This window comes from Micromesistius poutassou (assembly GCF_964030765.1).
Source record: "Micromesistius poutassou genome assembly, chromosome: 3".
NCBI lineage: Eukaryota > Metazoa > Chordata > Actinopteri > Gadiformes > Gadidae > Micromesistius > Micromesistius poutassou.
The window spans coordinates 23,482,332-23,508,839 of record NC_140273.1 but is presented as its reverse complement, the minus strand read 5'-3'; the positions used below and the strand labels follow the sequence as shown (position 1 = coordinate 23,508,839).

General features: G+C 48.0%; 1 protein-coding gene across 1 annotated transcript in view; it reads left to right on the top strand.

The window, feature by feature from the left end:
• The window catches only part of pitpnc1a (phosphatidylinositol transfer protein cytoplasmic 1a), a 70,843-nt gene extending 47,251 nt beyond the window's left edge, over window positions 1-23,592 (top strand). Inside the window, exons 3-9 of the mRNA XM_084465924.1 lie at window positions 5,216-5,304; window positions 5,545-5,552; window positions 12,162-12,233; window positions 14,426-14,521; window positions 19,783-19,938; window positions 20,568-20,631; window positions 22,430-23,592. Coding sequence (XP_084322050.1) covers window positions 5,216-5,304; window positions 5,545-5,552; window positions 12,162-12,233; window positions 14,426-14,521; window positions 19,783-19,938; window positions 20,568-20,631; window positions 22,430-22,872 — 928 coding nt within the window. The 3' untranslated portion in view covers window positions 22,873-23,592. The remainder of the gene's footprint in view (window positions 1-5,215; window positions 5,305-5,544; window positions 5,553-12,161; window positions 12,234-14,425; window positions 14,522-19,782; window positions 19,939-20,567; window positions 20,632-22,429) is intronic.
• Window positions 23,593-26,508: the final 2,916 nt, after the last annotated feature.

The following is a 26,508-nucleotide window of genomic DNA, read 5'->3' as shown; positions in this document are numbered from 1 at the left end:
ATTTAGCTCTGAGTCCATTAAGTTCCTTAAATGACTGTTGGGAGGGATTTTTGAAATGGTCTGTTTCAATATCTTTAATCTTTTTTTCTAACTGATCCAACTCCAGCTGCCAGGATCTGTGTTTATGACTCGTGAAACTTATCATCTGACCTCTCAGGAAGGCTTTAAATGCTTCCCACCGTATAGCAGATGATGTTTGGGTTGTAATTTCGAAGTCAAGGTCAATTTGTGCCCCAATAAACTCCATAAATTCGGGGTCTTTGAACCAAAATGACTGAAGGCCCCACCTTGTGGGGTAATTCAGAGGCTGTGGCGTGTTCAAACTAAATGAAATTGAAGCATGGTCTGAAATGATGATGTTGTCATACCAGCTTCTGGGGTTTATGGACGCTAAAGAAGCAGAGACCAAAAAGTAGTCCATTCTGGAGAATGTCTGACAGAATAACATGAGACGGTTGACTGCTTAGGGTGAGCTTTTCTCCATACATCAATTAAGTTTAACTCTCTAATAAATTGCAACAATTCCTTTCTTGTCTGGGTATGGGAGGTATCTATCCCTGTCAATCTATCGATCTCAGGCTGGAGGGTGCAGTTCAAATCCCCACCTATGATGAAGCCTCCAGGCAAAGCGGCCATTGACAGAAACGGGTTTCTAAAGAATGAGGGGTTGTCATCATTGGGTCCATATAAATTGACAAGATTTAACCTTACTGAAAGAATTTCACGCTGGATAACAAGGTATCTCCCAAATCGGTCTTCATCAACATTAATGAGACGAAATGGTACTCAGGCCATGGCCAGGCAATACTCAGGCCATGTCCTCCTCACCTTCACTACATCTTCAGGAGTAAGATGCGTCTCCTGCAGAAAGACTAGCTTTCAATTGTTTAATCCTACTCATTACTTGCTTTAGCTTGACAAGTTTGTTTTAAATTCTTACATTCCAAGAGGTTGTTAGGGATCCTGATATTTGAGTTCTAGTCCTGTGCTTTTGTTTACACTTTGTAGGTCAGTTTGTGGTGTCAGGTGCTCTTCTGTTTGTTTTGATTGCCATGTGCTTTTGACTCCACCCTGCTACTCTCTTTGTTTAATTGCTGCCTTTTGTGAACACACCTGTTGCTCGTTTGTGTTGATTACTTTGTGAGTATTTAAGCTCAGTGTGCCAATCAGTCCCAGTCAGATCGTGCCAGTTTGTAACCCGTGCCTGGTCGAGAATAAACTCTGAGATAACTTTTGACTGGCTGTCTGTGATTGGATCCTTTTCTACACACAGCCTAACAGTGGTGAACTGAAGTTCAGATGACATACTGTGATATTATGTAAATGTGTGTTGGAATTGAGTGTTGAACAAAAAGGGGATCAGGTGTTAAGTCTCCTTTAAACCAGCCAGTCAGAAGAGCTCTGTCTTCTGAGGACAAGGCCTTGTTAAACCTGTCCAGTCTTAGTCCCACCACACGTGTGGATCGGACTGCCAGCCTTCCTGCCACATTAACTGCATTGTCCACCTGAGCACCAGCCATCTGCAACAAGTCCTGGACAGTTGTTACCCTCTTCTCCTTCAATAAGCCAGTCATACAATAAGCCAGTCATACAATAAGCCAGTCGCACCTCCTCCCACGCAGCCGCTAGACGGGAGCCCTTTAGAACGGGCCCTCAGCAGCCAGTACAAAGAGGAAGTGGATCCTATTGGCTGGCGCTGCTCTGTGGCGACTGCAGTGTGACATGCTCGCATGACTGTGTCTTTGTTTTTGTTTTTAGTGTGCGTTTTAACTGTTTGTTTATGCTCGCTGTACTTCGATACCAATCCTTATCCAACCATGGCTTCATCGGCATGGATTATTGCACTTGCTTTGCTCGCTCTGAGTGCGCTTTTTACCTATGGACTAAATCTCGGCAACGCATCCAGTACATAAGAGACTTTCCCCTACAGTGCAATTCTAAGCCACTGGACCTAAACCTACTGCCAAGTCACCATCAAAGGATCGGTTCTCACCATACACAACGTAAACGAGGAAAGAAAGGGGGGATTAGCCAGAGGCTGAAACAAATGAAAACACGACCACCCTTGCCCACCTGTTTGCTAATCAATGCTCAGTCCCTGAGGAGGAAGATGGATGAACTCACGACAAACCTAAGGTACCTACACCGGGTGTCTACCAAGACTGTTACAACGTATCCCATCAATACACCCTGGGTATCAGGAGAGATATAATCACTCTAAAATAAAAAGAAACTGGCCCATATCCATAATGACGAAATAGAGAAATTAAAAGACAGATTAAGATAGATAAGAATATTTACAAACAAAAAGTAGAGCAAAACATGGCCCTGGGTAATTCTAGGCAGGCATGGCAGTCAATCAAGGCCATGAGCAGCGCCCCAACATAGCTCTTCAAGGAGATGAGCAGGACCATGGCCCAGTCCTGCATGAGTTCCTTGACTGGTGTGAAAAATCCCATCTCCTGCTAAACACCTCAAAGGCAAAAGAGATGGCTATTGATTTTAGGAGAGACAAAGCATTTCATTCAACGATTATCCAAGGGCAGCCCATACAGTCTGTCCAGGAGTATAAGTATCTGGGGGTGGTTTTAGACAAGTTGACGGAGTGGTAGGACGTTTGAAAATAATGGAAGTACCGCCACTCCGAAAAGTAGACATCAATGTCGGAGTGGGGGTATGTCGGAATGGACGGCGGTCCCCTTGTGAGACACGGGTGGCTCACAATCATTCATTCTTGCCAGCGTCCTGTGGGGCAAATCATCAGATGATTCAGTTGAGGATTGGGGCACGGTTCAACAGGTTCAACAGGTTCAACGGTTCAACAGGTTCAACGGTTCAACGGTTCAACAGGTTCCAATTGGGTGTCGGCAGCAGGTGCTAGAATTAGCGCATGAGCAACTATGGTCTGGTCATCTAGGTGTCACAAAGACGTATGACCGAATGTTGAAACATTTATTTTGCCCAGGAATAAAAGCTGATGTGAGGCGTTTCTGTAAGACCTGCCGAACCTGCCAGATTGTGGGGAAACCCAACCAATCATGTGGATTGTGTTGGCCCTCTGCCCAAGACGAAGTCTGGTAATCAGTTCTTGCTAACTTGCTTACTACTCGTTTTCCTGAGGCAATTCCCCTGCGGAAGATCACCGCGCCGACCATTACTAAAGTTTTTCACTATCTTTGGGTTAACCAAAGTGGTACAAACTGATCAAGGAACAATTTTCCTTTCCAAAACCTTCCCACAGACGTTGCAGTCTTTAGGTATATCGCACTGTGTCTAGTGTGTACCATCCAGAGTCCCGAGGTGTACTTGAACGTTGGCACCAGACTTTTGAGACTTTCAAGAGACTAATGTATTGGATTTTGTCTCCCAGTGTAGGGAGCGTCTGCATCGGGCAGTCTTGCTGACTAAAGAGGCACTCTCCCCTTCCCAGGAGAGGGTTAGGGTTAGGGTTATGAAAACACGGTTCGACAGGAAAGCGGTTGAACGGCTGTTTCAGCCTGGTGATCGAGTTCTGGTATTACTACCCTTGCCTGGATCTGCTCACAACAGCTTGTTTCTCAGGTCCATATGTGGTGAAGGGTAAGGTGTCGATCACCGATCACATCATCCACACTCCTGAGCTATGCCATATCAACATGCTTAAGCCTTTTCATTCCAGGGGAGAGGTCCAAGTAAAGCAGAAGGTTATTTCAGATAATGTTGCTTCCGAAGCCATTTCTGCTTTGTTGGTTTGTGGGGAAGCCATGTCTGATGATGGTTTGGCTACAATTGCCAACGGTCCGCATTGTGGTAGGTTACTGAACTCAGAGTTGATGTCTGAAATAAGAACACATGTATCTTATCTCCCTGATTGTCAGCGGGAAGATGTAATTGGTTTGCTTCACTCCTGTCCCACTCTGTTCCATGATGTGCCATCATGAACCAATGTGTTAAGTCATGATGTTGATGTCGGTAATGCCGCCCCTATCAAGCAGCATGCTTATCGTTGTCCTATGGCAAAAAGGGAGGTAATGAGAAAAGAGGCAGAGTATCTGTTGTCAAATGGTTTTGCTAAGCCAAGCCGCAGCCCCTGGAGCTCACCATGTTTGTTGGCTCCTAAGTCTGACGGCACAGCCCGTTTTTGTACCGATTTCCGCAGAGTCAATGCAGTTACTGTACCAGATTCCTTCCCACTGCCTAGGATGGAAGATTGTATAGACAGCATTGGCCCAGCAGTGTTCGTTACAAAGTCAGACCTGTTAAAGGGATATTGGCAGGTTCCTTTAACCTCACGGGCTTCAGATATATCAGCTTTTGTAACGCCTGACATTTCCTGCAGTACACCCTAATGGCCTTTGGCATGAGGAATGCACCCGCTACTTTTCAGCGTCTGATGCACCTGGTGTTGGGGGATGTGCCCCGTTGTGTATCTTGATGATGTGGTGGTGTACTCTGACATCTGGGCCCACCATCGAGCCAGCTTGAACGTGGTGTTCCAGCAGCTTATGGAGGCATCTTTGACCCTGACCCTTTGACCCTGAAAGTGTGAGTTTGGGAAGGCTACAGTCACATATCTGGGGAAACAGGTGGGTCACGGACAGGTCCGTCCAGTGGACGCTAAAGTCACCGCCGTGCTGTCCTATCCGGTTCCTACGGCCAGACGTGAGCTCCGTCGGTCTCTGGGTATGACTGGGTGCTACCGGTGTTTTTGAAAAATCTTCTCTGATATTCTCTGATATTGCAAAATGACACGTTTGCTCTTATGGGAGGGAGTGTTATGGACGAGCGTTATGCCAGGACTCTCACTATTCTTCATTTGAGCACGTTCTTAGTAACAGCTATGGCGTGGGCAGTGGAAACAGGATTTATGTGCCAATCAGATTATGGGGAAAGACACTCCTGAGCGCACACACACACACACACACACACACACACGCACACGCGTGCACACGCAGGACAGCTCTTAACATGTTAACGCACAAATGTGTACAGGCAGGCAGACCTACATTCTGACTGTGTGTGAGGGTTGATGTGAGTGTTGACACTGTAAATAGCTTCTCTTCACTGTTTCCTTCTAGACCACTGTAGACTAATTATGATATTTAATAATCCACCCTTATCTCTTCTTCTCACTCGCTTTCACGTGTGCACACACACACACACACACACACACACACCAAACACACACACACACACACCTCTCACTGTCTGTCTCTGTTCCTCTGTTCCTCTGCAGTAAACTACCCAGCTGGGCTCGGGCAGTAGTTCCTAAGATCTTCTATGTGACAGAGAAAGCCTGGAACTATTACCCTTACACTATCACAGGTGAGCACACGAGCACACACTCCCCACCGGGCCCACGTACAGTGTGTGTCAGTGGTGACGTGACAGTTCCTTGTCCTATTATACAGAAATTGTCTTATTGAGATCTTAGAGATATCTCCGGTTTCATTATAAGCATGCTTTGGGAATCAAGTTGAAGTCTGAAATAAATCTCTGTCTGTTTGTCTGTTTGTCTGTCTGTCTGTCTGTCTGTCTGTCTGGACGGCCCTCCTGTCCCTCCAGAGTACACAGTAAGTAACACACTATTGCTAATATAATATATTTGTCGTAATCATATGATAAAACGACTTATCTATGATGAGGATGATCTATGATGTCTAAATGGCAGGCTCGTTATCCACAGAGTCAAAGCCTCAATGAAGCGTTCACTTGGATTATAACCCGCACGTTTAACAATGCTTTGCTTCTTTAGATAGTCGCGTCATTAAAACACATTCTAATCGTCATTCCCAAAGACACACACACACACACACACACACACACACACACACACACACACACACACACACACACACACACACACACACACACACATTACATTATTTAGTGCGTCCATCAGACAGAGTAGCTGGTCCTGGTCCCCATCGTGTTCAGGGCTGCCCCTCCAGGGGGTCCCAGGAGTGTGTCAGTGTGACCTTGGCGTCTCTGGAGTCTCATTACTGTAGCGGCTGTAGGGCTGCTGGCTGGAGGCTGGAGAGGAGACACCACGGCCCACAGGTTCCTCTACTGGCTCTCAGCTTGAGAGACGATCCACCGATCGCTGAGCGGTTCTCAAGAGGACATTAAGAACTCCTTTATTTGACGTCTTTTACAAAAAGTTACTTTTCATTCGCTTGTTCAGCTCTAGCCTCTATTATGTGCCATCATGTTGTTATCCAATTAATCAATCTAAGTAAACTATTTACGTCAATCTTTTTAGTGTGTTTATTGTTTTTGTTACTTTGTTACAGTAAACACAAACAACCAACCAGACAAAAACATACTTTAAATAAAAATAGAAATAAAGAATAATCATAATAAAAAATAATCATAATAATCAATAATAAATGCATATTTTCCTTTCAGTGAATAAGTTATTTTTTCCATGGCTATAACTTGTACAATGTCCTCTAGCCAGCCTTTGTAGTCGGCCTCTGTATAGATTTCCAACATTTTGCAATAGTCCGTCTGGCTTAAGCATCTTCCTGTTGGCTCTGCTGAGATTAAAGTCCTTTGGTATGAGTCCCAAAACGCACAAAGAGTCAGCTCTGAAGAATTTGAGAGTGTCTCAACAACCTCTCTCCAAAATTCTTGTATTTTTGAACAGGAAAATAGACAATGGAAAAGCGTCCCTTTGTGTGTTTCACATTTGGTACATATACATCAGGAATATTACCATTGAAACGATTCAAAACCTCTGGAGTGATATACAGCCTCATGGACCATTTAAATTGTAACAGTCTGAAACCTGAATTATTTGTTTGTGTTTGTGATTCTGTACAAATAGTTTTCCATTCAGACCCAAGGGGTATTGCATCAAAGTCGCTAACGAAAGCAGCGCTTAGTTGATTAAGCCTGGTTAGAACTAGCGCCAACTTCCACTTAAGGCTAAAGCCGTTCCATCAACACAGTTCAGCCGCACCTTGCTCAGGTTAGTTCAAGCCAGGCTAACGTTATCCTGGATTACGCGCGTTCACGAGATATGTAACCAACCCAGAACCGTGAATGTCGAACAGAAGCTGCTTGTGGAGGTCTATGAGGTGTACACGCATATAATAACTCAAAAAGATAACACCGCATGCACCCGGTCGTCCGTTAGTAATATAGGAAGGATTACTGGAGAAATCAAAGAACTTCTCGTGCCATTTATTTTCCATTTCTTTGAATATTCTAAATTGACTAACCATAGTATTTATCTCAACAGAAGTGGTCTTGGCTGCCTGAGAAACTCACCTGAATGGAATTTATGTGGCTGACAATTTCCCATGCAGCAGTGTCTTTGTCATTGACAAAGACTTCACTATCAGTAACATTAATATTAACATTAACTTTACCATGAGTTTTTGCAAGTTATATTTGGGTTCTAGGGAAATTGTAAGACATATTTCTTACATAAAAAGTTAATTGTTAGGCCTGCTTTCTCTTTCAACTCGGGTTGCACGTATCACAGGGCAAGTGCTAGACCATTCACCCAACTGCTAGTTGCTGAGTTCAATATCAGAATAATATAATTTCGATATATATAATATATTTTTATACAAATACATCGATTTGTATAAAAATGTATAAAAATATCCACAATGACAATAGATAGCAATTCATTAATTTATTTCATTTCTATCATTTAATCTTAGACCCTTAGTGAAAATATACACTGTTTGTACTTCATATATGTACATTTATGACAAAATTGTGAGGACTAGGCTTGGTGGAACCTTCTGATGGTACAATTGTTGCCGACAGATGGATTTCTCTGAAACACCGCTCAAGTTAGCCTGACAGTTAACCTGCTCCCGACCAGGTTAGTTTGGTGGAATAAGTTGCCATGGTTACTTAGTGGAGATTCCCTTAAGCCACATTAATGTAACGCAACTCTAGCTGAAAGAAGCCAGGCTAAGCGAAATAAGCCCGGCTTTGCGTTTAGCTTGGTTGATGGAATACCCCGCCAGTTATCTCCTCCCCTAAGTCTGCACACCAAGCAAGTCTCTTGTCCTCAGGTGTCTCTGGTTACCCAGATGACAGAATCTACAAAAATATGGAAATATGGAAATAAGCAGCGTTGCCAACTCTCACGCATCTGGCGTGACACTCACACTTCCAGCATCAATCTCACACTATCATGCACACGCAACAAATGTCACGCCAAAAAAAACAAAACCTGTTAGCTCTCTTGTTGCTTCAGACAAGCGCTAAATTGCTTCTCCCAACCCCCCCCCCCCTTCAACAACTCTGCCTGCCCGTAATCCCCCCCCCCCCCGTCAACAATCCCGTCCGCGGACCCTTTTATAATGAAAGCATTATAAGATTCTACAGAGACTCACTCCGGCCAAAAACCCAAAGTTGCCATCCCTGAATAAGTCTTCTCTGGTGAGGACTTACCACAATATTTTCTCCTGCTGAGAGGTCGGGTTTTGAGAGTTTTTTGGGGGTTTTATAAACAAAGTCTCTGACTTGTAGATATTTGAAGAAATGTTTAGCAGGTATGTCAAATTGTTTTCTGATATCTTCAAATGACATGAGAACATCCTCCTGAAAGCCCTTGTCTTTCGCCCCCAAATGGGTGTGAACTGTGATAGCTTTAGGGAAACTTTTAGGTAGCTATGAACTTCATGCCAAACACGGATGGAGTTGGAAACAAATGGGTTACCTGTGGATTTCTTTAGTTTATCCGGTTTGTCTGAGTACAGATACGAATTAAGAGGTATGTTAGCTGATGATTCTCCTTCCATGGTCACCCTTGAGAAGGATGAACTGGGCCTAAACCAGCTTTTTCAGTGTCCAGGGAGACTATTGCTGTGTCTGGGCTTTCCCTCCTCACATCTGTAATATTTAGTAGTCTTTGAATATTGACGACCTTTTATGAAACCGTTTTGGTCAGGGGCTATCAGAGAAGGAAGATGGTTTTCAAGACGTCTCGTGTGTTGTCATATGCACAACAATTACAGACGCAGTCGCTCGCAATGAAATTCTTAAGTCTCAGGCTCCTTTAACAGTTCAATATAAAGAAAAGTAAAAGTATAAAAGAAACACAAGTAAGAGAGCTAAGCCTAAATAAACAAATAAACTACAATACTGGACATGAATAATTAGAATAAAATAAATATATAATAATAACTGTAATATATAATAATAACTAAGGTATAAATAGATGCAGCATAGAGTGAAATGTAAACAGACATTTTGATCCAGATGTCGACTGTTGTAAAGTGGCATAGTGGTGAGCTAGGTAGCTCAGGAGTTCAGTCTTGTGGCCTGTGGGATGGAACGGTCCCTGAGTCTGGTGGTGTGAGACCGGATGCTGCGGTAGCGTCTACCAGACGGCAGCAGCCACAACAGTTTGTTGGGGGGTGATGAGGGTCTTTAATAATCCGGTTGGTCTTCCTGCACCGCTGAGTGAAGAGGTCCTCCATGGATGGCAGCTCCGTCCTGGTGATGTCTGGGCAGTCTACACCACCTCTGTAAGGGTGAGGGTTGAGGGCGACTGCCGTAGCAGGCGGTGATGCAGCCAGTCAGGAGACTCTCTATGGTGCAGCTGTAGAAGTGCAGAGTGTCTGGAGTCCATGTTGAACCTCCTCAGCCTGAGGAGGAGAAAGAGCCGCCGTCTTTGTGATGGCGTTGGGGTGGTGGGTCCAGGTCAGGTCCTCGCTGATGTGGACCCCGAGGAACTTGAGCTGCTGACCCTCTCTACTGTCGTCCCGTTGATGGTGATGGGGGCGGGTCCTACTCCCTGTCACTTCCTGTAGTCTGTGTGTGGCCACGCAGTCATGGCTGAACAGGGAGTAGAGGAGAGGGCTGAGCACGCAGCCCTGGGGTGCGCCGGTGTTGAGAGTCAGGGTGGGTGATGTTTCCTCTCCGCACTGCCTGGGGTCTGCCCGTCAGGAAGCTCAGGATCACAGAGGGCGCTGTTGAGCCCGAGGTCCCTGAGCTTCACAGCGAGCTTGAGGGCACAATGGTGTTGAACGCTGAGCTGTAGTCAATGAGCAGCATTCTCACATACGTGGTCCTCTGATCCAGATGGGAGAGGGCAGTGTGGAGGGGGAGGGCGTCGTCTGTGGACCTGTTTGCCCTGTAGGCAAACTGCAGGGGGGCCAGTGAGTCAGGGAGGGAGGAGGTGATGAATGATTTGACTAACCGCTCAAAGCACTTCATGTGGGTGCATTAAATCAGACAGATATGATGGCCCCACGTCAGGTTTCACAAACAAGCAATGCTGAAACTGAATCTCAAACTGGATCCTGAAATGTATTTAGCATGACATATTGTACAGGGAGAGGGCAGTGGCAGCAATGGATGGAGGAGGCAGTGAGGGGTGCAGGAAGACAACTGCAGTATGATGGACAGGGATCTGAATGACATTCAGAGGAAATCAGGCTTACTGTATGTAAATAAGATTAAAGATGTCTAGGTAGTATAACTGATGAATGTAAAGGCAGTGTACATTGCTTTTGATGGAGCCATAATGATATATTATTAATAATAATAATAATAATAAAATGCATTTTATTTATGGGCACATTTCAGGCAACAGGCAAAGTTAAATACAAGCAATAAAAACACAACAACAGACTAAAATACTAAGAATTACATAGAATATGCCAGTTTGAAGATGTGGGTTTTAAGACCTGATTTTATTGTGGGGAGAGAGAGTCAAGTAGAGGAGCATGATGGACTGGGATCTGATGAGGAAACAAAAAAGATGATCTAACTTAAAGGACAATTCTGGTATTTTGAACATTGAGCCCCTTTCTGGTTTGTCTAGGACGAAATAGAGTGGTTGACACTGACATGTTGACTATTGGTCCTGTCTCGGGTATTTGGCTCATTTCAAATCGCCCTGCCTGGGCATTCACAAACCTGTCCTTAAAACAACCCTAAACGTTCGTTTTCAGAAATGTGCAACTCACCGAGTGGTTAGTGGTGTTCGTTGATGTTCCAAATCAAGTATCGTAGCCAAATACAGTTTCTGTCATTTTATTGCACATTTATCGCATTTTATAAATCCCATTGATTTCTGTTGGAAGACTCGTTGCTCGTTGGTCGGAAACGGAAAGGGCGGCTGTTTACGTTTGGTTGTAGTCTTTTCGCTCGGTTCTAGCCCGACTGTTGAGACGGAGAACCAAAGTTTCCAGTTTCTGCAAACAGAAGAGAAGGAGTTTAATTAAGGCTTTGTATCATTAATAAGATAGACTGTGACAAACAATCAACAAACAAAAACTATAAAAGGCCTGTCTTAGTTTAAAGCCCACTCACCACGTCAAGGTGCAGGAGTGGGATCACCAGACAAAGACTCACATCACAAACTCAGACAGTCACAACATGTAAAAAACATAGAAATACATGAAACGTGTATATAAATACTAGACCATAGACTCACATCATAAACTCAGACCGTAATGCACTCAGACCGTAGTACCGTAATGCACCCGTCTTTGGATCTTTTGAATAAATGGATCAATAAATGGTTAATCCTAATGATCGCAAGCAGAGGAACGTGAGAGTTATCGAGTGCACGCGTCCAACAGCTGAACCAGTTTACAAATCCCTGAGCGACTTTAAGTGATAAACAGTCACCACAGTGCCTCAAAACCACCAACGTCATTCATGTTAAGGAAAAGGAAAAACCTCGGACAGGACAAGTTAACAGAGCCGTGCACTGAGCCCTCTCGGAGGCCCAGCCCAAACAACATTTCTTTCACTATGACTCCTTTCAGCCGCCCACCCCTCCTTCTCCTGCAAAAAAAAACGGCTAATAAAACGCTTGCGGTGGTGTTTTGAAAAGAGAAAACTTTTGCGGAGACACATTCCTGTTCCCCGCTTGTATTGGAGTGAACGGGGATATCTGCTTCTGGGCCCCATGAGGGGCCCGTCCCCAGCCCGCCCAAACAGCTGCAGTACCCGGCGTGGCCCCTGAGCGCGGCTGGATGGTGGAAGAAGGCCCTGCTCCTGGGGGCCTGCGTAGAGAGCCTTTAATAAAACATATCAAAGGAATAAGATGGAGATCATATCATTTTTTTGTAAAATAAATATGCTAAATCAAAGAAACTTAGATGTAACCTTATCACCTGGCTCTGTAAGATATAACAGCTATAATAATAACAGATATATGATGGATTTGTTATTCCCTTGTTCTTCATCCACAGTGCTCCTTCTTACCCAAGTTCTCCATCCACATAGAGACCAAATACGAGGACAACAGAGGCAGCAATGATAACGTGAGTGACTGACTGGTGGAGAGACTGAGTCTGTTGGTGGTGAGCTCTAGAGAGACTGAGTCTGTTGGTGGTGAGCTCTAGAGAGACTGAGTCTGTTGGTGGTGAGCTCTAGAGAGACTGAGTCTGTTGGTGGTGAGCTCTAGAGAGACTGAGTCTGTTGGTGGTGAGCTCTAGAGAGACTGAGTCTGTTGGTGGTGAGCTCTAGAGAGACTGAGTCTGTTGGTGGTGAGCTCTAGAGAGACTGAGTCTGTTGGTGGTGAGCTCTAGAGAGACTGAGTCTGTTGGTGGTGAGCTCTAGAGAGACTGAGTCTGTTGGTGGTGGAGAGACTGAGTCTGTTGGTGGTGGAGAGACTGAGTCTGTTGGTGGTGAGCTCTAGAGAGACTGAGTCTGTTGGTGGTGAGCTCTAGAGAGACTGAGTCTGTTGGTGGTGAGCTCTAGAGAGACTGAGTCTGTTGGTGGTGAGCTCTAGAGAGACTGAGTCTGTTGGTGGTGAGCTCTAGAGAGACTGAGTCTGTTGGTGGTGAGCTCTAGAGAGACTGAGTCTGTTGGTGGTGAGCTCTAGAGAGACTGAGTCTGTTGGTGGTGAGCTCTAGAGAGACTGAGTCTGTTGGTGGTGAGCTCTAGAGAGACTGAGTCTGTTGGTGGTGAGCTCTAGAGAGACTGAGTCTGTTGGTGGTGAGCTCTAGAGAGACTGAGTCTGTTGGTGGTGAGCTCTAGAGAGACTGAGTCTGTTGGTGGTGAGCTCTAGAGAGACTGAGTCTGTTGGTGGTGAGCTCTAGAGAGACTGAGTCTGTTGGTGGTGAGCTCTAGAGAGACTGAGTCTGTTGGTGGTGAGCTCTAGAGAGACTGAGTCTGTTGGTGGTGAGCTCTAGAGAGACTGAGTCTGTTGGTGGTGAGCTCTAGAGAGACTGAGTCTGTTGGTGGTGAGCTCTAGAGAGACTGAGTCTGTTGGTGGTGAGCTCTAGAGAGACTGAGTCTGTTGGTGGTGAGCTCTAGAGAATTAGTCTGCACACACACACACACACACACCATGGCGGTGCTGACTGACATGTGTTACAGTAAACTGCCGTTCCTCGCCTCCTCACCGTCAGAAGAGCTGTAGGCCTCATCATCATGTAGGACTCTGCCTGCGTAACACAGCAAAGTCTCAGAGCTTGTTATGTCATGTCTTTTGTTATGTCCTGCCTTTCTCTACGTGCAGTAGTCACACAAAAATACTTACTGTCAAGTCTCCAAGGTTGATGTTTATAGGCCTATAGAGGGGGGGTCCCTTTCATTCACTAGAGTAGAGTAGAGACTGAGTCTGTTGATGGTGAAAACCACCACCTGTCTCAGTACCACCACCTGTCTGTCTACCACCACCTGTCTGAGTACCACCACCTGTCTGTCTACCACCACCTGTCTGTCTACCACCACCTGTCTGAGTACCACCACCTGTCTGTCTACCACCACCTGTCTGAGTACCACCACCTGTCTGAGTACCACCACCTGTCTGTCTACCACCACCTGTCTGAGTACCACCACCTGTCTACCACCACCTGTCTACCACCACCTGTCTGAGTACCACCACCTGTCTGAGTACCACCACCTGTCTGTCTACCACCACCTGTCGGTCTACCACCACCTGTCTACCACCACCTGTCTACCACCACCTGTCTGAGTACCACCACCTGTCTGTCTACCACCACCTGTCTACCACCACCTGTCTGAGTACCACCACCTGTCTGTCTACCACCACCTGTCGGTCTACCACCACCTGTCTACCACCACCTGTCTGTCTACCACCACCTGTCTGTCTACCACCACCTGTCTGAGTACCACCACCTGTCTGAGTACCACCACCTGTCTACCACCACCTGTCTACCACCACCTGTCTGAGTACCACCACCTGTCTACCACCACCTGTCTACCACCACCTGTCTGAGTACCACCACCTGTCTCTGTTAGCTCCAGGATGAGAACTCAGACAGCAGGCGCCTCCTGGTGGTCGCATTTCAATATAGCAACCTTACAAATGATAATCCAAATAACGGTTGGATTAGGGACTTAAAGACTGTGTATGCTTGCAATTGTATTTGTAATCTCTGTGTGGTGGGTGTGTATGTATGCATGATTGTGCGTGTGTGTGTGTGTGTGTGTGTGTGTGTGTGTGTGTGTGTGTGTGTGTGTGTGTGTGTGTGTGTGTGTGTAGATCTTTGACAGCGAGCTGAAGGACCAGGAGAGGGAGGTGTGCTGCGTGGACATCGCCTACGATGAGATCCCTGAGCGCTACTACAAGGAGTCTGAGGTTAGCTGGTTAGCTCCACCACTACACCACTACAGTCTGAGGTTAGCTGGTTAGCTCCACTACAGTCTGAGGTTAGCTCCACTACAGTCTGAGGTTAGCTGGTTAGCTCCACTACAGTCTGAGGTTAGCTGGTTAGCTCCACTACAGTCTGAGGTTAGCTGGTTAGCTCCACTACAGTCTGAGGTTAGCTGGTTAGCTCCACTACAGTCTGAGGTTAGCTCCACTACAGTCTGAGGTTAGCTGGTTAGCTCCACTACAGTCTGAGGTTAGCTCCACTACAGTCTGAGGTTAGCTGGTTAGCTCCACTACAGTCTGAGGTTAGCTGGTTAGCTCCACTACAGTCTGAGGTTAGCTCCACTACAGTCTGAGGTTAGCTGGTTAGCTCCACTACAGTCTGAGGTTAGCTCCACTACAGTCTGAGGTTAGCTGGTTAGCTCCACTACAGTCTGAGGTTAGCTCCACTACAGTCTGAGGTTAGCTGGTTAGCTCCACTACAGTCTGAGGTTAGCTGGTTAGCTCCACTACAGTCTGAGGTTAGCTGGTTAGCTCCACCACTACACCACTACAGTCTGAGGTTAACTGGTTAGCTCCACTACAGTCTGAGGTTAGCTGGTTAGCTCCACTACAGTCTGAGGTTAGCTGGTTAGCTCCACTACAGTCTGAGGTTAGCTGGTTAGCTCCACTACAGTCTGAGGTTAGCTGGTTAGCTCCACTACAGTCTGAGGTTAGCTGGTTAGCTCCACTACAGTCTGAGGTTAGCTGGTTAGCTCCACTACAGTCTGAGGTTAGCTGGTTAGCTCCACTACAGTCTGAGGTTAGCTGGTTAGCTCCACTACAGTCTGAGGTTAGCTGGTTAGCTCCACTACAGTCTGAGGTTAGCTCCACTACAGTCTGAGGTTAGCTGGTTAGCTCCACTACAGTCTGAGGTTAGCTGGTTAGCTCCACTACAGTCTGAGGTTAGCTCCACTACAGTCTGAGGTTAGCTGGTTAGCTCCACTACAGTCTGAGGTTAGCTCCACTACAGTCTGAGGTTAGCTGGTTAGCTCCACTACAGTCTGAGGTTAGCTGGTTAGCTCCACTACAGTCTGAGGTTAGCTCCACTACAGTCTGAGGTTAGCTGGTTAGCTCCACTACAGTCTGAGGTTAGCTCCACTACAGTCTGAGGTTAGCTCCACTACAGTCTGAGGTTAGCTGGTTAGCTCCACTACAGTCTGAGGTTAGCTCCACTACAGTCTGAGGTTAGCTCCACTACAGTCTGAGGTTAGCTCCACTACAGTCTGAGGTTAGCTGGTTAGCTTCACTACAGTCTGAGGTTAGCTGGTTAGCTCCACTACAGTCTGAGGTTAGCTCCACTACAGTCTGAGGTTAGCTTCACTACAGTCTGAGGTTAGCTGGTTAGCTCCACTACAGTCTGAGGTTAGCTCCACTACAGTCTGAGGTTAGCTCCACTACAGTCTGAGGTTAGCTGGTTAGCTCCACTACAGTCTGAGGTTAGCTGGTTAGCTCCACTACAGTCTGAGGTTAGCTCCACTACAGTCTGAGGTTAGCTGGTTAGCTCCACTACAGTCTGAGGTTAGCTCCACTACAGTCTGAGGTTAGCTGGTTAGCTCCACTACAGTCTGAGGTTAGCTGGTTAGCTCCACTACAGTCTGAGGTTAGCTCCACTACAGTCTGAGGTTAGCTGGTTAGCTCCACTACAGTCTGAGGTTAGCTGGTTAGCTCCACTACAGTCTGAGGTTAGCTGGTTAGCTCCACTACAGTCTGAGGTTAGCTGGTTAGCTCCACTACAGTCTGAGGTTAGCTCCACTACAGTCTGAGGTTAGCTGGTTAGCTTCACTACAGTCTGAGGTTAGCTCCACTACAGTCTGAGGTTAGCTGGTTAGCTCCACTACAGTCTGAGGTTAGCTCCACTACAGTCTGAGGTTAGCTCCACTACAGTCTGAGGTTAGCTCCACTACAGTCTGAGGTTAGCTGGTTAGCTCCACTACAGTCTGAGGTTAGCTGGTTAGCTCCACTACAGTCTGAGGTTAGCTGGTTAGCTCCACTACAGTCTGAGGTTAGCTGGTTAGCTCCACTACAGTCTGAGGTTAGCTGGTTAGCTCCACTACAGTCTGAGGTTAGCTGGTTAGCTCCACTACAGTCTGAGGTTAGCTGGTTAGCTCCACTACAGTCTGAGGTTAGCTCCACTACAGTCTGAGGTTAGCTGGTTAGCTCCACTACAGTCTGAGGTTAGCTGGTTAGCTCCACTACAGTCTGAGGTTAGCTGGTTAGCTCCACTACAGTCTGAGGTTAGCTGGTTAGCTCCACTACAGTCTGAGGTTAGCTGGTTAGCTCCACTACAGTCTGAGGTTAGCTGGTTAGCTCCACTACAGTCTGAGGTTAGCTGGTTAGCTCCACTACAGTCTGAGGTTAGCTCCACTACAGTCTGAGGTTAGCTGGTTAGCTCCACTACAGTCTGAGGTTAGCTGGTTAGCTCCACTACAGTCTGAGGTTAGCTCCACTACAGTCTGAGGTTAGCTGGTTAGCTCCACTACAGTCTGAGGTTAGCTCCACTACAGTCTGAGGTTAGCTGGTTAGCTCCACTACAGTCTGAGGTTAGCTGGTTAGCTCCACTACAGTCTGAGGTTAGCTGGTTAGCTCCACTACAGTCTGAGGTTAGCTGGTTAGCTCCACTACAGTCTGAGGTTAGCTCCACTACAGTCTGAGGTTAGCTGGTTAGCTCCACTACAGTCTGAGGTTAGCTGGTTAGCTCCACTACAGTCTGAGGTTAGCTGGTTAGCTCCACTACAGTCTGAGGTTAGCTGGTTAGCTCCACTACAGTCTGAGGTTAGCTGGTTAGCTCCACTACAGTCTGAGGTTAGCTCCACTACAGTCTGAGGTTAGCTCCACTACAGTCTGAGGTTAGCTCCACTACAGTCTGAGGTTAGCTGGTTAGCTCCACTACAGTCTGAGGTTAGCTGGTTAGCTCCACTACAGTCTGAGGTTAGCTCCACTACAGTCTGAGGTTAGCTCCACTACAGTCTGAGGTTAGCTCCACTACAGTCTGAGGTTAGCTCCACTACAGTCTGAGGTTAGCTCCACTACAGTCTGAGGTTAGCTCCACTACAGTCTGAGGTTAGCTGGTTAGCTCCACTACAGTCTGAGGTTAGCTGGTTAGCTCCACTACAGTCTGAGGTTAGCTCCACTACAGTCTGAGGTTAGCTGGTTAGCTCCACTACAGTCTGAGGTTAGCTGGTTAGCTCCACTACAGTCTGAGGTTAGCTCCACTACAGTCTGAGGTTAGCTGGTTAGCTCCACTACAGTCTGAGGTTAGCTGGTTAGCTCCACTACAGTCTGAGGTTAGCTGGTTAGCTCCACTACAGTCTGAGGTTAGCTGGTTAGCTCCACTACAGTCTGAGGTTAGCTGGTTAGCTCCACTACAGTCTGAGGTTAGCTCCACTACAGTCTGAGGTTAGCTGGTTAGCTCCACTACAGTCTGAGGTTAGCTGGTTAGCTTCACTACAGTCTGAGGTTAGCTCCACTACAGTCTGAGGTTAGCTGGTTAGCTCCACTACAGTCTGAGGTTAGCTGGTTAGCTCCATTACAGTCTGAGGTTAGCTCCACTACAGTCTGAGGTTAGCTGGTTAGCTCCACTACAGTCTGAGGTTAGCTGGTTAGCTCCACTACAGTCTGAGGTTAGCTGGTTAGCTTCACTACAGTCTGAGGTTAGCTCCACTACAGTCTGAGGTTAGCTGGTTAGCTCCACTACAGTCTGAGGTTAGCTCCACTACAGTCTGAGGTTAGCTGGTTAGCTCCACTACAGTCTGAGGTTAGCTCCACTACAGTCTGAGGTTAGCTCCACTACAGTCTGAGGTTAGCTCCACTACAGTCTGAGGTTAGCTGGTTAGCTCCACTACAGTCTGAGGTTAGCTCCACTACAGTCTGAGGTTAGCTGGTTAGCTCCACTACAGTCTGAGGTTAGCTGGTTAGCTCCACTACAGTCTGAGGTTAGCTGGTTAGCTCCACCATTACAGTCTGAGGTTAGCTGGTTAGCTCCACTACAGTCTGAGGTTAGCTGGTTAGCTCCACCACTACAGTCTGAGGTTAGCTCCACTACAGTCTGAGGTTAGCTCCACCACTGTATGTTAGATGTTAGCTTCTCCACTGTGTTGATGGATCAGTGGATAGCCCCGCCTCCCTCCCCTCTCTCACCACCAATCGTTCTAAAGCATCGCTGACTACATTCCTGACACACCAATGGTTGGCAGTACCAAATGATTGACAGGTCGAATATATCAGGGAGCAGGTCGGGCTTACAACCGTGCGTCAAGGAGGAGAGGCTCTGTACGGGCATCGTAACGCCCTCAACATGAGAGACACCGTTTCAAAAGTTAACATATGCCGAGATGTGATGAAGACAAAGAGATGATCAATACAGTCAGAGAGTCACCAAAGAGACGGCCGTGGTCTGACTCTGTCCCTCAGCCTGCAGGGGACAACAGTTTGCGCCCACTTTGCCCCCCCCGCTGGACGACGTGAGAGACAGAGAGTCAGTTCTGCTGAAGTCAGTTCTCCTGAAGTCAGTTCTCCTGAAGTCAGTTCTCCTGAACTATGAGACCCCGCCGAGTTAATTCCATGATTTCTACATTTCTAAATGAGTGACTGAAATGTAATTAAGCTCGGCCTACTCCCATTTATTCGGGCATGTTAATGGAAAATAAGTACACGCCCCGCCACTCGTAACGCACTTATAAAACACATTTGTCAATTGATGGTTAAATCATACATCATCACAACCACAATTTAGAAAAAAATTGAATAAATTACAGATAATAATCCGTAAATTCATGAACTACTGTTCTGAACCTCAAATTCTGAAAGCAGGACTTTGGAGAAGTCCTATAGATATAGCCTACGTTTAGTGGAACACATTTGAACGAAAATATTTATGACCCCCCCCAATGTTGACCTGAAGTTGGCGCCACTGTACACATATATACAGTGAGCACCATGTCCCTCTCTCTCTCTCTCTCTCTCTCTCTCTCTCTCTCTCTCTCTCTCTCTCTCTCTGTCTCTCCCTCCCTCTCTCTCTCTCTCTCTCTCTGTCTCTCCCTCCCTCTCTCTCTCTCTCTCTCTCTGTCTCTGTCTCTCTCTCTCTCTCTCTCTTAAGTGTTTTACTCAGGGACATTATTCAGATTCAGTTACATTGTCCCCTAAAGTGTGTGTGTGTGTGTGTGTGTGTGTGTGTGTGTGTGTGTGTGTGTGTGTGTGTGTGTGTGTAGGACCTGCGTTACTTCAGGTCCCAGAAGACGTCTCGCGGAGCCCTCCCGGGGGACTGGAGGGCTTCCCAGGACCCCATCATGTGCTCCTACAAGCTGGTCACCGTCAAGTTTGAGGTGTGGGGCCTGCAGACCCGCGTGGAGCAGTTCATCCACAAGGTGAGCCGGAGAACCCGTTCCTCAGAGAGACCACTAGGCTCCACAACGCTCACCCAGTAGAGAACCAGCGCCACGCACCAGGCACCACAAGAGGTCAGGGGTCACGGGGATAGACAGCACACTGGTGTCTGTTGGACTTTAAGCCCCAGAGGCAAATTTAGAAAAGGAATGGTTTATTAGTCATACACAAAGCCCCGGATTAATACCCTTTGAATGAAATGAACTTTTAAAGTTGAATAGATTGTATTGAACTACCGCTATTTAAAATGATATTTCATTCAGGTATTTGCTGGCTGTTAGCAGCCATTAGAGGCCCTTCTCTCCGGGGGTGTGACAGTGTCTTCTCTCCGGGGGTGTGACAGTGTCTTCTCTCCGGGGGTGTGACAGTGTCTTCTCTCCGGGGGTGTGACAGTGTCTTCTCTCCGGGGGTGTGACAGTGTCTTCTCTCCGGGGGTGTGACAGTGTCTTCTCTCCGGGGGTGTGACAGTGTCTTCTCTCCGGGGGTGTGACAGTGTCTTCTCTCCGGGGGTGTGACAGTGTCTTCTCTCCGGGGGTGTGACAGTGTCTTCTCTCCGGGGGTGTGACAGTGTCTTCTCCCCGGGGGTGTGACAGTGTCTTTGTGTTGCCAGGTGGTGCGGGACGTCCTGCTGCTGGGACACAGACAGGCCTTCGCCTGGGTTGATGAGTGGATAGGTGAGCACACCTCGTATACAACATCACAGGATTCATTACTTTGATGTGTTGCTCATCGTTTTCTAGTGCCATGTAAAAGGTCCTGTGAATGTCAACCAATCAGAGCATGTGGCCCCACCGCTGCATCTAAGCCATTTCCGGCCCCACTTGCAACAGCATGGACCCACCCCTCTGCCAGCACTCATCACCACTCACTGCCATCACCAACTAAACCTCCAGACCCCACCAGCAGAACCTGCTTTAAAACCTCCAGACCCCCATTGGCTGAAAGTGGTTCAGTGATGGTCCAGTAGCCCTCGGACAGTAAAGTTCTGTTGCAGTGGAGTTGAAGGGATTGGTCACTCTAAAGGGTTCTATTGAAGCTACTTGTTCCATTTGTCAGTTCTGAAGGATACAGTCCCCTGGTGACCGTAGCAACCACATGTTGCTGAGTCCTCTGTGAGGGCCGCTGTGAGGCTGGCTGCCTCAGCCTCTTAGCGGTCAGGGATCAGAGTCTGAGCAGCCCGGTCCAGGCGCTGCTTGCTGCCCTCTAGTACTCGTGGCAGCAGCCCACCTCTCTTGGGGGGCCTTGGGAAGCCCTGTTTATTTGTATGTCTGCCACCAAAGCCTTTTGTTCCAGCTGCACTGCATGCAGAGTACCTTGATGACATGACATTGATTTACCCGCCGTGTATGAGGGATGATTCATAATGGTGAATGTACTTCAGTCTTTTATTTTCTCTCTCCTCGTAACCGATGGGTCACCTGACTTGGTGCTCACAACTTCCTTTCCCTGGGAATGAGTCATCCTCCTTCCCTGTTCCCCCCGATCAATACCCCCTCTGGGATCAATACCCCCTCTTGGATCAATACCCCCTCTTGGATCTACTAGTAATCATGGCTCTCCTTTCATGCTTCGGTTCTGGATGGTTTCATATCCTCTTTCCTTTTTTTCCATCCTCCCCTCTTCCACTCCTGGCTTGGAAGGAACTGGGATGAGCTGTGTCCTAACATTCTGCCACGCTGAGCGCCTTGTCAGACCCGGTCAGGCCCTCTGTACCCGGGTTTCATTGCACTCACGCCTGCCCCGCCTCTCCTCCACCCTGACCCCCTGCATCAATGTGGGAGTCACCAGCCTTTGCCCCCTTCCTCCTTCCAGATATGACTCTGGATGACGTGCGGGAGTACGAGAGACAAATGCATGAGAAAACCAACAATAAAGTTTGCAATGAGCAGCAAGAGCATTCCACAACAAACCCATCTCCCCCGGATGACATACAGGTCCATTATGAATTTCATTGTTTTCTTTGACTCCATCTCCTCTCTGGTTGAAGCCTGGCATCAGTGTACCCTGCAGACAGGAGAGGCCAGTAGGGAGTTTGATTACGTCTCTAGGGAACCGTTAGATTTGATAGCTTGATGTGTCAGATCTTAATATGAATTGTTATCTCCGCTGACCTTAGTGCTGGCGGCCGTACTGCAGTTATCTAGTGTGTGTCACTGGGTTGAAGGGCTTCAGTCTGTAGACCAGGTCCTCCTGTCTGAGGCTCACCGTGTGTTCCTCTGGGTTGAAGGGCTTCAGTCTGTAGACCAGGTCCTGCTGTCTGAGGCTCACCGTGTGTTCCTCTGGGTTGAAGGGCTTCAGTCTGTAGACCAGGTCCTGCTGTCTGAGGCTCACCGTGTGTTCCTCTGGGTTGAAGGGCTTCAGTCTGTAGACCAGGTCCTCCTGTCTGAGGCTCACCGTGTGTCACTGGGTTGAAGGGCTTCAGTCTGTAGACCAGGTCCTCCTGTCTGAGGCTCACCGTGTGTTCCTCCCCAGACATGACGATGGACGAGGTGAGGGAGTACGAGCGCACCATCCAGCAGGCCACCAACCAGAAGATCGGGATGTTCCCCCCCTCCGTCTCCGTCAGCGAGAGGCCCCTGACCCCCTGCGGCCCGGCGGGGCCCGCCAGCGCCCCCGTCACCCCCGTGTGCTCAGACGCTCCCGACTTCCTCTCCGTCTCCAAGGACCGCCCCCGCAAGAAGTCCGCCCCCGAGACCCTGACCCTCCCCCAGCCCCGCCCCGCTGGGGGCCCCCAGGACGGCCCCCAGGACGGCCCCCAGACCCCCCCCCGCCCCGCTGTGGACCCCCAGGACGGCCCCCAGGACGGCCCCGCTGGGGGCCCCCAGGACGGCCCCCAGGACGCTGGAGCGGACCTGGCCCCCCCCCACACAGCCCCGGCCCCCAGCTGGGGTCAGGCGCAGCTACAAGAGGACTAGGCTCCTCCTCCTCCAGTGACCCGCCCTGTTGTCTTAGTAACCACATGAGACCAGTCCTTTTCTCATGACAGTGCCCAGGCCTCCCAGGCTTATTGCTGTGTACACACACACACACACACACACACACACACACACACACACACCTCCAAGGTCCTACACCTCCCAGCGTCCTCTCTTTCTTCCTCTTCCTGGGAATCTAGCCAATCAGACGTGTTGTTTACTTCTACATTCACCAAGGAAATCGAACAGAATCCACCATCTCTCCGTCCATTGGGTCATTTTGTGCGACTCCTCTGTGTTCCCTTCTTCTTCGTATGTTTATCACAGTAGTTTCCTTAATGCCTTGGCAACGCAATGCTGTTCATGTTGGTGGCTACAATAATAAATCTGCTCAATTAGTTTGTCTCCAAAATGCCATGAAGAAATATTTAGGGTCTGTGAACGAGTCCTAGAGTAGGACATGAGCCCGGCTGGCTCCTCCTCTCTAGTCCAGCCTCCTCCTCCCCCCTGCTGGCTCCTCCTCCCCCTGCTGGCTCCTCCTCCCCCCTGCTGGCTCCTCCTCCCCCCTGCTGGCTCCTCCTCTATAGTGCAGCCTCCTCCTCCCCCCATGCTCCTCATAGGCTCTCTGAGGGCTAGGGTTAGGGTTAGGTTACTCTCTGAGGGCTAGGGTTAGGGTTAGGTTACTCTCTGAGGGCTAGGGTTAGGGTTAGGTTACTCTCTGAGGGCTAGGGTTAGGGTTAGGTTACTCTCTGAGGGTTAGGGTTAGGTTGCTCTCTGAGGGACAGGGCTAGGGTTAGGTTACTCTCTGAGGGACAGGGTTAGGGTTAGGGTTAAGGGTTAGGGTTAGGGTTAGGTTACTCTCTGAGGGACAGGGCTAGGGTTAGGTTGCTCTCTGAGGGACAGGGCTAGGGTTAGGTTGCTCTCTGAGGGACAGGGCTAGGGTTAGGTTACTCTCTGAGGGACAGGGTTAGGGTTAGGTTACTCTCTGAGGGACAGGGCTAGGGTTAGGTTGCTCTCTGAGGGACAGGGCTAGGGTTAGGTTACTCTCTGAGGGTTAGGGCTAGGGTTAGGTTACTCTCTGAGGGTTAGGGTTAGGTTGCTCTCTGAGGGACAGGGCTAGGGTTAGGTTACTCTCTGAGGGACAGGGCTAGGGTTAGGTTACTCTCTGAGGGTTAGGGTTAGGTTACTCTCTGAGGGTTAGGGTTAGGGTTAGGTTACTCTCTGAGGGCTAGGGTTAGGTTACTCTCTGAGGGCTAGGGTTAGGGTTAGGTTACTCTCTGAGGGCTAGGGTTAGGGTTAGGTTACTCTCTGAGGGTTAGGGTTATGGTTAGGTTACTCTCTGAGGGTTAGGGTTAGGGTTAGGGTACTCTCTGAGGGTTAGGGCTAGGGTTAGGTTACTTGGACTCCCTTAAGACATGGTTTCCACTCAGCGTCCCCCACCCAGCTTCAGGATCAACCACTGAGCTCAGGACTACCCATCACTACCTGACTCACGCCCTAACCGGGCAGGACTTGTTTTATAGTCCACCACGGATGATCCGCTGGTTATGGGTACTAGATAAGCATAGTGAACCAACGTTTACAGCGTACACTAGCAACCATAGGAAACGGATCATTCAGGACTACATGTTAGGTTTGATTGCTGTTTTATTTGATTTATTTGTTTCAAGTTGTGGTGTTGTAGTTGTAGCTACTTGACTACTTCAAATTGAACAGCAAGCTAACATCAAAGACTGTTCTTTGATACATTGTCTTATCTCATGTAAAACATGTCAAGTAAAATGAATTCAAAGTTTATAAAGATGTCAATCCCACCTTGGCCATATCATGTAGGAATAACAGCAGCCATGTTGTGAGTAGGACGGGGACCGCCAGTGGTCTGGCAGCGAGGGCGTTGGGTGTGGAGGCGTGCTGGGAGATGTACTTCAGGTACCGGTGCATATTGTGAGCCAATCTGTTGCTGGTCCCTGAAGTGCTCCTCTCTAGCAGCGCTCTGCGTTGCCCTCTGTCCCTACGCCCTGCACAGAGAGGGAACGCACAGGGGCTCAAGAAAACAACGTCTCTGATTATTCTTCAGGGTTTTCCGTATGCTGCATGGAATGTTTAAAACCAACCGTATCCACGTGTTAATGGACGCCTGCAGCAGGTTCACCGCGTCAGGCTGGACGCCGCTGCTGATGCAAATGTACCAAGGAAGCGAATGTGTAGATTTGTAGTCTTCTTTTTGTATAACATGCAAGATGAATTGTGGGTGAAATGTAAGCATGCAGTGACCCGGCTCGAGGCGTCTCCACGCAGAGCCTCCGCATGCAGGGGCTGGAATGGCTCTCACAGTATATGAGTATAAAAGCCTCCTACATACACGTCTGCTGCCAGGACACGTGGTGGGGGGTCTGGTGTGTCTCTGTTTCTACCTGATGTTCCAGTGAGCCCCTGGCCTCCAGCTGGGGGCCGCTCTGACCCTTCATGTCCAGCGTCAGACTTTCCACCATCACTGCCTTGTGATGGGCTTCTTCTCAAAGGGTCATACTTCAGCACTTTGAATCCTTAACACGTTATTTGACAATGAAGGAATTGTTCCAGTATTGTTTTTTTTTATCTGCAGTCTTGAAGAGTATGATTCCAACAAGAGGGTGATTTACTTTATCCACAGATGTACTAATTCATTTGTATAAATGCTGTTATAAACCAGACTGGAGCTGTTATTGTTTTGAATGAAGCTCTCATATGAGTAGAGCGTCCACATGTGTTTCTACGGCGGTGTGGACGTCTCCTGTAGGAACCACAGAAATCTAATCCAGGGAAACACATGTGAGCTATTGAAAATAAAGACTTTGTAACGTGACCGTGATGTGGCATCAAGCAGCTCCGTCCAGTAGTGAGCTGGTGTTAGGTCATTAGATAATCAGCAGAACATCTGGATCAACGTTGACCAGTTGTTCCAGATGAGGACGGAGGCTCTTTGAGTCCCTCCACCCTCCAGGTGGGCCTTGAGGTGGGCCGTTATTTCTTTGCTGTAGCAGCGAGACTGTTGAGCCCTCCAGCTGGGTAATGCTGACCATATGGAATATTACACATTGATTTGTAGACTTTACATCTTAAACATGGATCTTATGTTTGTCACAGGGTCTGTGTTGAATATGATTGAACCTTCATATGCACCAGGCCTCCCGTATATCTTTGTTAGGTGGATCAGTGTGTGGTGGAGTGCTCCTAGAGGAAGCTGTTCCTCTGGAGGACCACAGTGTGTGTGGTGGAGAGCTCCTAGAGGAAGCTGTTCCTCTGGGCCAGAGGACCACAGTGTGTGTGGTGGAGTGCTCTCTCCTCACCCTGCTTAATGAAGTCCTTGTTCTGCTGCTTGAGTTCTTCCACTCTATTAATGGTGTTTATTATATTTTTACTGCTCTTTGAGGTCCACTCTGTTCTTTGATGTAATTATTTATTCATTTTTTTCTGGAGTTAATAATTAAAGTAAACTGGCTATGATCATTGTCCGTGTTTGATTTGTTTTCCTGATGTTTGCATGGGGCCGGTTAGAAGGTGTCATTGCCCATGCCGACCAGCATGGCGCTGTCGCCCTCAGGCGCGTAGGAGCCGCTCTTCAGTGGGACTCCTTGTTTTAGCGAAGTCTCGCGA